Genomic DNA, 13,133 nt, shown 5'->3' with positions numbered 1-13,133 from the left:
CAGAACATTAGAATATTACAATCTAAAATTGCTCTTTAAAGCATTAAAATAACTAAATTAAAAGTTAATATCACTGAATTAAAATGAAAATAAATAATAAAGAAAATGACTACATTTTAACTGCTATAAGAAACACACATGAACTCATTTGAGCTTAGTAATTAATACTGTAGCCTACTAGCTTACATTTGATTTACCCATTACAATAGTCCACGTACAGTTACTGCAATCATAAAAATACACTTTATATGTAGGTTTAAAATTCTACAAAAGGCACATTTAATGTCCAAAAACAAATTTAGCAAAATGTATATTTTACGAATTATTGCGCTCCTATTCGATTGCGCTCAGTCTGTTTAGCGCGCATGCGCGCAGCAGCGCTCGTTGCTCTCACATGCCTCACCCACTCAGCAAAATGGATATGATTGCATGACTCTCTAACATTTACAGATGAAAAATATACCTGTGACATGTCATTTATGCACTGAGGAAAACACAACGTCTCAAATGCATTAAACAGCACAGGGATATATTCGCTGTTTGTCATGGTGGATTGATTTGATCCATGATCGACATTAAGGTCTGCTTAAGAATAATCGTGCACAAATTAGTGAGATTGCGTGAATTGAATTGGTCTTTAATGGAACAGCTTTAGCCCCGATTGATTTGTTAGGTTATTTCAAGTCAGGTTTTGGACTTTAATTCCAGTTTTTCCTCGGGTTTCCGTGGTGTTGTGATGCGTCATATTCCCGCGCAGTGGTGATGAGAGAACGCGCTTGAGAAACAGTTTCGAGAGGACAAATCAATCTACATATAAAATATTGGTCACAGATTATTGGTCACTTTCTAAATAATAAAAGTATAGTGCATCCACTAGTAATTATATATATATAAATCATTTTTTACAGATGCAAATATGTTAGAAACGATGCATCGCGATATTCAGCAAGGTTGGATTAAATCAGCTGATCAAAAGTGACAGTAAAGATTTATGATACAAAAGATTTCTGTTTTAAATAATCCTGTTATTTTAAACTTTTTATTCAAAGAACCCTAAAAGTCCTGAAAAATCTCAGTTTCTATTTCTCAGTAACTATTTTTAACATTGATAATAAGAAATGCTTCATGATCACCAGATTAGCAGAATGATTTTTAAAAGATCATAACACTGAAGACTGGAATAATGGCTGCTGAAAATTCAGCTTTGCCATCACACAATATTACGATTTAAAATGACTGTTTTCGATTTTAATGTATTTTACAGTATTACTGTTTTACTGTATATGATCAAATAAATGCAACCTAGTATATAGATAAGGTTATTTCAAGCCAGGTTTTGGACTTAAATCCCTGTTTTTCCTCGGGTCTCCGTGGTGTTGTGATTTGTCATATTCACGCAGCAGCGGTGATGAGAGAGCACGCTTGAGAAAGAGTTTAGAGAGGAGAAATCAATATAAAATATTGGTCACAGATTATTGGTCACTTTCTAAATAATAAAAGTATAGTGCATCCACTAGTAATTATATATATATAAATCATTTTTTACAGATGCAAATATGTTAGAAACGATGCATCGCGATATAATTGACAACTTGTAGCCGATGCACACTTTTTAAACCGATGCATCGCATCGTTAACTTTTTTTTACAGATGCACCGAGCGAATCGGGGAATCTTCCCATCCCTACTAAACAGTATGTGGTATGTAATATTATGCTGGAAATATATATTAATGTTTTTTTTTTAGATTTATGATACAAAAGATTTCTGTTTTAAATAATCCTGTTATTTTAAACTTTTTATTCAAAGAACCCTAAAAGTCCTGAAAAATCTCAGTTTCTATTTCTCAGTAACTATTTTTAACATTGATAATAAGAAATGCTTCATGATCACCAGATTAGCAGAATGATTTTTAAAAGATCATAACACTGAAGACTGGAATAATGGCTGCTGAAAATTCAGCTTTGCCATCACACAATATTACGATTTAAAATGACTGTTTTCGATTTTAATGTATTTTACAGTATTACTGTTTTACTGTATATGATCAAATAAATGCAACCTAGTATATAGATAAATATATAAATAAAATATTTTAAAAATATGTTTTATATATATTTATTTTATTTGCCCATGTTTCATTTGTAATTTTCAGTCTATACACAAATTATACTTTTGATACATTGATAATATAAGCTACAATAAAAAGCATGTGCACTAACTGCTAGTTCATAGCTCTAACCCACATTTACTTTACTTAACACACATACATACCTTAATGCCAACATAGTCGACTGGAATGATTGGGTTTTCTAGGGAGGGCAGACGAGACTCGTCCAATGGCTCACCCACCATGACCCTGGTGGCCACATCAATGAAGTCCACACCAATAGTTTTAGAGACGAAAGGGAAAGATCGAGATGCACGCAGGTTACACTCGATCACCTGAGACAGAAACACACGGTCCTGAGTAACCAGCAGACATATTCCACAAATTACAATAAAGCTGAATAAAACCTCAACAGCTTAGCATGATTAATTTCTTCCTTACTATGACCCAATGTTTTTCAGTAGAAAGCATAATTTACAGAGTAAATAAAGAAGAAAAAATGGAAAGTAGTTCTAATAATAACTCTGGATCAAAAATGTTTCTAAATATTGTCGGTTCACTGGCCATGAAAAAGTAATGTTCAGATTTGTATCTTTTAAAGTCACAGACACATTTTTCATTAAGCACCAATAACTTACCATTACATCATTGCCCTTCACCAAAAATTGTGTTAAATGGCCCTGAAATCTCAAACGCCTTTGCAATTTTCTGTGTAGCAGTTTTCACCTAAAATAAAAAATATATATAATAAAAATATATAAATAAAAACTACAAGTAATAACTCAAAAGTCTTTACGTACACACAGTCAGAAAACATCAATCACAGTCTGAGTTATGCATGTCCTCTCAAATATACAGCAATCAAATGTACATTTTAGGAAGCGCAGAAAGTTTAATATCAACTCTGATAAACCGAGGCAGCTGAAAAGAGAAGACTTTGATGGACTGCTGGCCCTCTCACTTTGCTGGGAATAAACACGTTTTGTCAGATTTGTTTTAAGAGGTGGATTTCACAAGCACACAGGCTATTTTTGACAGTCGGCTTTGATTCAGCTCATAGGAAAATGAAAAGTCACATCTGTGGCTCATGAAATACACAATCAAGACCACACTGAAAGAAACGTTAGATTAAAAATGACACCAGCATATGTTTTGTGTAGCCAGATTTGATTTTCCTGCACAAATTGGATGTCACCGTAACAATGCAAAATTTAGTAATGGATGTTTCAGCATTATGTTTTTCATGAGGACAGAATCGCCACAGTCAAAAATGGGAAAAGGCACAATGTTTTAAAGACAACACCTAATGCAAAAACTTATTGTACAACAAATGGTGTACAAAAACAAATTGGATGAGGATTGAATAAATGTGTTAAAATGTGACGAAAAAGCAAAACAGCAAAAAATGTCTGCCTGGATAAGGTGCAAACCAGCTTCACACAGCAAGCTTTGTTGAATAAAAATGAAGTTGAGACCTTCTCCAGAGCTCCCTGGCTGATGGTCTGGGTGGGCAGTATGAGTGTGGCGTCTCCTGAGTGCACTCCTGCGTCCTCCACATGCTCCGTGATAGCATGAACCAGCACCTGTAAGCACAACCATACTTAAGGCTAATTTTAAAACAGCTGTTTAGCTATCATTTATTTCAGCTCATTTTACTTTTGCATTTTTCAAATCATAGATGGGCTCGTGTGTTTGATTGCACTTTTCCCAACCATCCACTGATTGCAATGGTTGCAACTTCATACATTTTGAAAGTGTCTTTACTTTAGTTGATGGTACTAGCCTTTGTGTGTTATTGCAAAACAATATGCAAGTTTATGAATATACAAGATGAGACGAGCAACGACCTGTACCCTGAACTCCCAGTCACTTAAGCACTGAGTAATAGATTGTGGAAGTGAAATCAAGTCCTTAAGAGCTGGAACTAAAATGGACCATTTAGTTGCTCTTGTTAGCAAACATCAATTTCAAGGGGTAAGACGCATGTAATAATGTTTTATGCAGAAAACTTTAGATGCGATTTAATAACTGATCACACACTGGAACTGGAATAGCTTCAGTTTAGGTGTGAGCAGTCAGATTGTTTGTTCAGCCAAAAGGGATAGTTCAAAATCAAACCAAAAATGTCAATTCTGTCATCATTTATTCACCTTAACTTAACCGCTGACAGTAGTCATTGACTTCCACAGTATTACTTCCATACTATGGAAGTCGATGGCTACCATGAACTGTTTGATTACCAACATTCTTCAAAATATCTTCTTTTGTGTTCAACAGAAGCAAGAAACTTCCGGAACAACATGAGGCTAAGTAAATGATGACAATTTATATCACACTTTATTTTAAGGTCCAATTCCCACTATTAAACTATTACCTATGACTTTTGCCTCAAACTCTTAATTACTGCTTGTTCATAGTTAGTAAGGTTCAGGAGTTTCGAAGTCGTCATCGGATTGGTTGAATTATACAGGATTTCCGGGAGACGCATGTGTCGCGTTCTTTAACGTTCCACCTGGAAACAAAGATGCCGTGGCGCCAAACCCCCTCACGAAAGAAGAAAGCTGCCGTGTTTACAACTGTGACGACGAGCGCTTATCAGGATCAAATAAACGCTGGATTCTCAAAAGTATGTGAAATATTTAGTTCACGGCATAGAATCTTTAAAATACGTCCGAGAATTTTACATACCGGCCTGTTATTGTGGCGACATTTCCACGCCCCGAAACGTGACACTGAAACGAAACGAACTGCGATTAGTTGTTTGACATGTCGGTCAAAAAAAACCTGCCATGGATTCCAGACCTTCAGCCGTCAGTCTGAAGGTCTGGCTACGCGAGACTAGTAAGGTAGTTGTTAAGTTCAGGTACTGGATAGGATTAAAGGAACAGTTCACCCAAAAATGAAGATTTTGACAATTTTCTCACCCTCATGTCGTTCCAAACCTGTAAGTTACTTTCTTATGTTGAACACAAAAGAAGATAATCTGAAAAATGCTGGTAATCAAACAGTTGTTGGTCCCCATTGACTTCCATAGTAGGGAAAGAAATACTATGGAAGTCAATGGGGACCAACAACTGTTTGAACCAGCATTCTTCAAAATATCTACTTTTATGTTCAACATAAGAAAGAATTCATACAGGTTAAGAATGACATGAGGGTGAATAAAGGATGACAATTTTGGTTGTCATTTTTTGGTGAAAAGGATGTAAGGGATGTAGAATATGGTTATGAGTAATATGTGCTTTATAAGTACTAACAAACTACTATGGAAGTCAATGGGGACCAACAACTGTTTGAACCAGCATTCTTCAAAATATCTACTTTTATGTTCAACATAAGAAAGAAATTCATACAGGTTAAGAATGACATGAGGGTGAATAAAGGATGACAATTTTGGTTGTCATTTTTTGGTGAAAAGGATATAAGGGATGTAGAATATGGTTATGAGTAATATGTGCTTTATAAGTACTAACAAACAGCAAATATGTTAGTAATATGCCTGCTAAAAAGCAACTAGTTAATAGTGACAATTGGTCCCTAAACTAAAGTCTTACCCAATTTTCATTTTTGAGTGAACTATTGCTTTAAGATTATAATCACTTTAGTGCAAAAACTAGGCATCACATTATAATCCTAATTTTACTTACCACAAAAATTATGTGATAAAGCCGTGATGAAACAAAAAGAGAAAGAACATACAAGCATTTTTTAGACTGAAGCAGACTGAGCCATCTTTTATTTTTGAAGTGTTTTTTTTTTTTTTTTTTTTTTGTTGTCTTGTTTTTGTGTGTGGGTGTGTGGGATAGCATAATGTTCTCAAAAGTCTTACACAACAAATTGTATCCTCTACACAATCAAACCACCGCAACATGGACAGTTTCAATCAAAATCTATTGTTCCATATTCTACGTTCAGATTTCCATTTAGTGCCTGATAGTTATTTTACTAATTTTACCCATTTTCTGTTGGAAAAATATTCTAGCATCTCTAACCTTGCCCATTCTGGCCACTGCATCCACCTCCACTTCTCTGGCGCCTCGGATGAATTTAGTGATGACCACAGGATGATCCTGTTCCAAAGAAAATGCTGTAAATAACACTGTTGCTAAAAAAAAGTCTCTTAAGAATACAGCAAAGGGCATCGAAAATACTGTATTGAAAATCTGATTCAAAGGGCCTTTCAAGGCTATAACTGTACATTAACAAGGACAGAGTGTTTGTGAAGTGCTTCCCAGAATTGTTAACCGTCTCTTACAGCCTCACCAACCTGAGCCTCATGCAGCACAGGGTCATTCTGATACTTAAGTGAATAAAAGCATAATGCTTTGCAGAACTAAACCCTTCCACCCAGCACCTGCTGAAAGACCTGTCTCTATTCCAATCTTATAATATCCATTAGTCATTTCACTGGCATTATAAGGCAACCTGACAGACACTAAAATACGAATTTAGTTGGGAAAGTGAAGCTTTTAGATTTTCATTGAATGAGGTACTGATGTACAGACGCAGATACTGATTATTTCAGCCTTTCACACTGTTTAGTTGACCTGTGTGGCAGTTGTATTGATATACAGTAAATAACAGGATGACCCTTTGGTGTGTATGTGGCTTGAATATCACAGAAATGAATTACATTTTAAAATATATTTAAATAGAAAACATTTTACTGTTATTACTGTTTCACTGTGTTTTTGAACAAATAAATGCAGCCTTAGTGAGCAAGCTTCTTCCGGTCCCCAAACTTTTGAACAGTAGTATACAGAGAGTATGGAGAGACAGAATAAATAGTAAATACACTATCTCTACCTGATGAAAGATGAACGAAAGCTAATTGAGTGCTGGAGAACATTATGTGTTCAGCTCAAGCCTTTTCATTTTACCAGAGCCATAAAAGGGTTCACAACTCTATAAATCTATATATATAATTGATCTGCACTGTTATAGGACTGTGAAGTAAAAGACCTCATGAAATCACTGTTGGAGTTCTGTGGCTTTTAGTTCACATCTGTTAGCATAGAGGCTGTCTATACGCCAGAGTCAAAGTCAGAATTTTTTTTTTTACAAATTAACAGTCTTTGACTTTTAGCAAAATGGACTACAACATTGATTGAATTAGCAGAGGCATTGCTAAAATGCATTCAACCATTGATGAGGCATTTAACTTTATTTAACAACCTGCTATGCTTCACATTTCAGATATAAAGTTAATAGTCATTCTTTGGCAGAGGTTCATCTTGATTTGGTTTGAAGTAGAAAAAAAAAAATGATTTTATGAAAATATTGCCGTGTGCTGCAATACTTCAGTAGTTCTCTATATCCTGTAGCTACAAGTCTGAATAATTTACAAGCTCGACAATATAAAATCTAATTAAATTCATTTTTGCTAGTGATGGTAATTTAAAAAAATTATGGTGAAAAAAATACTCAATATCTTTCCTTATGTACTCAGGAATGGCTCAATGATGGTGACAGTGATGGTAAAGCGGTTTTGCTTGACTCAGGAAAACTACAGCACTTTTAAGTGAAAAACTGTAAGGGGCAGCAGGAACAGATGAAAATCAATACTGGCTCTGAGGTACAGAAAAACTGGAGCTGCTGGAAATGTGCTTGGTCTGGTCTGTTTTTAAAAAATAAAAAGCTCTTTAGGGCATGTTTTCCTAAAGGGTGTGTATAGATAGGATGAAATGTAATTTCAAGAACATCATTCATTTGTGATAATGGCTAAAAAGGCAGCATGTTACATAATTCATGACTGAGCTTTTGCATGATTCATGTGGCAAAACCAACACGCTTCCCATTAAGTTATTTATGCTGCAAACGGGCCAAATGGTTAAATGTGCAGATCTCACCTGAGACACCTGCGTGGCTTCCTCCAGGAAACGTTTCATCTCATCTTCACCATACACCACATTCATAGCGCAGCCACTGGAAACAAAAGATTCTCATCATTCATCACTCTGACATTTAAATGAGCCCATCAGGAGACAAAAAAAAACATGATCGTAGAGTCAAACCTAACAGACGGAAAGATATGTAGAGTTGTGTAAATGAAGAAAGGAAGAGAGAAAAAGCAAACTAGAGAAATATATTTGGGTCAGCTGTTCCTCAAGGCGATCAGCACTGAATGCGTTTCATATAGAGAGAAAAAAAGACAGATTTTTTTTGGTGATTTTAATGGCATCAGCCCTGCAGCTAACATTTGTGGCTTAGCCAGATGTCTAACAGTTGCAGAAGGGAAACCGCACCTGATCAAATGATCATCCGCATATATTGTCCATATATATATGGACATGTCCATAGAACAATTTTGGGTTGTGTGTGCACCTTTTTTTTTTTATTAAAGAAATCAATACTTTTATTAAGCCAAAAAGTTCATTTTAAACTCTGGTTGCATCCCATAATAAAATATTACAGCAGGTGATCACTGCTTACCTTTACACTATTTAACGGTCACTCAGCAATATGTTTCACAAACACATCAAAATACAGTGAACAGAGAGACAAGTGGGAAATATACTGAGACAGCCCTAAGCTCTCTTCAGTATGAAGCGTTCCACGGTCCAGATGAACTGGCAGTGTTTCTGTCAGGTTCTGTGTCGGAGCTGCAGTCCCTGAGAGTCTCAGCCTCAGGCACGGGTTTAGGCAATATAACAATGCCAAACCACAGCTGGCACCAATCACCCACAGAAACACAGAGCAGGACTCAAAACACGGGTCTCAACTGAGCAGCTAAGTGGTGATGGAGTCACACGGGGCAGTAAATAGACAAATGAATGAAAGTAAAAAAAACAAAAAACAAAAATGGCCTAGTTTTGGCAGCTGGGTTTTCTTGAAAACTAAAAGCAAATCACTGTCTCTGCAAGAGACTGTATTGTATGTGGGTGTTGATTTATACCCTAAAAGGGTATAAAGATTTTGCTAGTGATAAATAAATGTGCTAAAGCACTTTACTTTCATTTAGCTTTAGTTTCATATGTTTTCAGTCTGGTGGCAAGACTGAAAATTTGTGCTCCGCGCCTTCCACTGATATCTATTAGCTTCACAATTGCCACAATATGAGTCTCTGTATTTTGACTGCTGTGGTTCCCTGAGAAAAAAAAGCTCTAATCTTCTCTCAAAACAGACAGTAACCTTTGAGGCAACATCTAATGAGAACAAAGAGAAAAGTGCTCCACTGATGAAAGTGCTTTTATGATTGAGATGTGTATTGGGTAATGGTTAAAAAGCAGAATTTTTTTAGCTATTTCTGTGTGCCCTCTTGCTGCACGGCGGACTGGGCACCTGGTTTAAAAGGAACCTAATTTTTCCCATCGCGGCACTCAAAATGGATGCCTACGGTCTGATTATGTGCAAATTAGCTGTTCAAGTCCTGCCAATCTGAGAGTCTTATAATGTGGGTGAATTGCATATTACACAAGATTTCTACAGGCCGTCATTGAGAAGCCCGACGTGACATTTCTCTGCTCCTGACAAATCAGCAGTTGACTGCTTTACACTGACTGATGTCTACTTTCATTTGATTCAGGGCAGTCTACTTATGAACATGGGAGAGCTATTAATGGAATCAAAAATGAAAACTTGTGTTGTTGGTTTTTTTTTTTTGGTCCGAAACATTCACTTTGGTCTTTTCCATACGATGACAATTCATAGTAGCAGAAAGGGACCATATTTATGTGAGGAAAATTTAATTATCATCATTGTTGTTATTATTCATTCAAATAATTAATTCACTGAAGATTATGCCCTATGGAGCTGTTAATCGTTGGATTAGAGAATCACTCTTTTGAGCCGATTTATTTTAAATACACCCTTTGAATGATTCATTCACCAATCAAGTCGATTTGTTCAGTAACTAATCCAACTGCAATAGTTTTCAATCTCTGAAGGGAAAGATTATTAGTGAAATGTGATTACATTTTTGGCTTTTCATCCCACAAAAGTCTCTGCCAAAGAGATACAAAAGCATCACATGGGGAGTCAATTCCGTACTGTGATTGTGTCCTGAATTCACCGTTCCCCTTGTACTCACCTCAGAACATAGGATGGCCGCAGGAGGCAAGGGTAGCCCACAGTACTGGCAAAAGAAACAGCATCCTCCTGAAAAAGACAGAAAGTTAGACATCTCTTTGCAATCAGCTGCACGGCATCACCTAGTATGTGCTGAAGATGAGGTCAGGCTTCTTGTGCTCTGTTCTCCATTTGAATCCCAGACTGTGGGCAAAGGGCCAGACAATTACCATTGACCACATCTATTCACCTTATTTTTAATGCTTTGTGAACTGGCTACTTCACAGAGAGAAAAACTATAAGATTGAACAACCCTGTATTGGAGCAAACTTATTAGCAAGTGGAATTATCTTTTGCCAAACGTATTGGAGAAAATACTGCCTAACTAAAGCTAAAATGCATCCATAAAAGCATTATATTGTACAAATCTAACATTAAAATTAACATCCAAGTATCCATTTGAGAGCTTACAGTATAGGGGTTGATCAACTAAAAAAAATATATATCAAATTTCATCTGTACCTCACATACCTCCAGTTTCACAGACAAAGCTTAAGTACATTACTTAACATTTTTGTAAGTCAACCCAGAAGTTAGCATCACCCCATTTCCTTCAGTAAAAAGACAGTCTACCAGTTGGATAATTGGAGTTAGAATAGTTTGCAAGAAACACTAGGAGGCTGTAAAAGCAGACAAATAAGTGGATATTTTGGAGAGTTGGAGTGGAGATGAGTGGAGAGTTTTTCTGTTTGGCATGATGATGTTTAATATCCCGACAACCTCTGTAGTCCCAAATAGCCATTGGTTAGTATCTTTTTAAAAGCACATAGAAGCTTACTAAAAATCTTACCGATTTATTTTAATTTGTAGTATAAAATATTACATATTTTTAAGTTATCCACGGACCTTATTTTGGGCATTTAACCAAAACCCATTCTAAAAACCTAATGACTTTCGGAGAATTCTTTAATCTTTTATTTTGCTAAGCTCATCTTTTTTGTACAACTAATTCTCCAACACAATTCAATTGAAAGAAAACCCATTGACTTTGGGACAATGGAACCATAAATGCAAAAATACTAACTCGTTTCTGAGTTTTAGGACTCGTTCCTACAGCACTCTATTGTAAAGCTTTAAAAAATTTGGAATACACTGCATGTGATGTTTGGACTACTTTTATGGTGCTTTTTTATTTTTTGTAGATTATATGGAAAACAGGAGTGCAGGTTTGGAACGACACAGCGATGACTAAATGCTGACTGAATTTTCTTTTTTTTTGTGAACTATCTCTTTAACAAAGCAGGAAATGCTGTGTGACATAAGCAACCGTATCCTCTCTCCTCACCTTTCCTAAGCACTAGCCTTCTAGCCAGAAACCGCAGAATCCCAAAATATTCTGCTGATCTCTACTGCCTTTCTGGCTAGTTTCAACAACAGGGAGACCATTAAAATGCTGGATGTACCCTCAGCAGCGAGACAGAGACCAGCGGAGGGTGAGTGGGCAGCGCCGTGGGGCAGAATGCCCCCTTTCTCCCCCCTTCATCACACTTACTTCAGCTCTTCGCTTCCATGGCCCGGGGCAAGAAGGCTGGATGTAGCTAACGGACGAACGAGCATGCTTCCAGTCAACATGTTTCAGCACTTCTAATGTTTGCTGTTTGAAAGCACTCTGACACCTCTGGAGTATTGGGGTGAATGCAGCATTTGTAAAAGTGAAAAGTCTGGAAATGCAACTATATTGGAAGAACATCTGCACTTGTGTGAGTGGGCGATTTCTTAAAAGCCTAGAATGAATGGAGCAATAAATGATTAATTAAACAAGAAAATGCATAAGTAAAGCGAGTGGTGTTCACGATTACTGCAAAATCACATCTATATTACTCAACTGACCCAAATAAACAAACTCCAGCCAATCCTGTCCCTTTTATCCTTGAACATGATGTGAATCATCAAGATAGCGGCGTACAGAATTATTATTTAGTGGTTCAATTAAAAGCATTTAAAATTAAGAACCAGTAACAACACCCCTTTCATCTCTCCTGAAATAAACCACAGATGAAGGTTGTTGTGAAGTGAAACTGGCCTTACCAGTGAGCTGAGAGCCCTCCACGGGGCCTGGCCTACACCCAGATCATCCAGTATGGAAGAGAATACAGATCTCTCTAATGCACGATCGATCTGAAGAGGACTGGTTCCCAGAATCTTCACCCCGTTCAGGTGCAGGGGCATGGCCAGGTTATTGGGGATCTGCCCACCCACAGATACTATACAGCCGGTGCAGCCCTGTGGAGGGATGGAAAGTCTCTGAAGTCTTAGTCTTGCATGAAACACTTCTGACTATCGCCATAAATCCTGATCCACACTGTAATGTATTCTGGTCAAGAACAGCCCACATAAATGGAAAGAAACGTATGACTGGAATGTAAAGTGACCATAAGGTGAATAATAAAGACGCACAAACAGGAAGGACATAAACAAAAAAAAAGTTATTCAAATAAAGGTTTTAGTGAGAAAACTGTTAGAAACTGCATATGTATAGACCCTGATTAAAGAAATATTTATAGTTTTTTTTTGTTTTTAAAGATGTCAACTTGTGCACACCAAGGTTCCATTTATTTGATCACAAATGCAGTAAAAACAACAATTTTGTGACATTACTTCCATTTTTATTTTATTTTTCAACTATTATATCTTTTAGACTTCTCTAAAATACGCATGGCAGTCTTAAGAATATTTAATACATTATATTCTTAAAGGGGTCATAGGATGCCCATTTTCCATAAGTTGATATGATTCTTTAAGGTCTTAATGAAAAGTCTGTAACATAGTTTGGTTAAAATTTCTCAATGGTAGTGTAAAAAACACCTTTTTTACCCTGTCAAAAACAGCTCTTTTCAGAGCATGCAGATTTGTAGCATTTTCCTTTAAATGTTAATGAGCTCTGCAGACTCCGCCCCTCTCTTCCGAGCCGCTCTCTGAGGGACTGTTTACTTTAGCCGCATTCATCATGAAACTTG

The 13,133-nt window shown here is 36.5% G+C and overlaps 1 protein-coding gene across 1 annotated transcript in view; it reads right to left on the bottom strand.

Moving 5' to 3' along the window:
• The window catches only part of LOC107741925 (carbamoyl-phosphate synthase [ammonia], mitochondrial-like), a 52,257-nt gene that overhangs the window by 16,841 nt on the left and 22,283 nt on the right, over positions 1-13,133 (bottom strand). Inside the window, 8 exon segments of the mRNA XM_016554741.1 lie at positions 2,274-2,444; positions 2,748-2,778; positions 2,780-2,835; positions 3,585-3,692; positions 6,102-6,179; positions 7,959-8,034; positions 10,139-10,206; positions 12,205-12,399. Coding sequence (XP_016410227.1) covers positions 2,274-2,444; positions 2,748-2,778; positions 2,780-2,835; positions 3,585-3,692; positions 6,102-6,179; positions 7,959-8,034; positions 10,139-10,206; positions 12,205-12,399 — 783 coding nt within the window.

The sequence above is a fragment of the Sinocyclocheilus rhinocerous genome, unplaced genomic scaffold (genome assembly GCF_001515625.1).
Source record: "Sinocyclocheilus rhinocerous isolate Xijiao unplaced genomic scaffold, SAMN03320098_v1.1 scaffold226, whole genome shotgun sequence".
NCBI lineage: Eukaryota > Metazoa > Chordata > Actinopteri > Cypriniformes > Cyprinidae > Sinocyclocheilus > Sinocyclocheilus rhinocerous.
The sequence above is the reverse complement of the archived record's forward strand: the minus strand, read 5'-3'. Positions and strand labels throughout refer to the sequence as shown.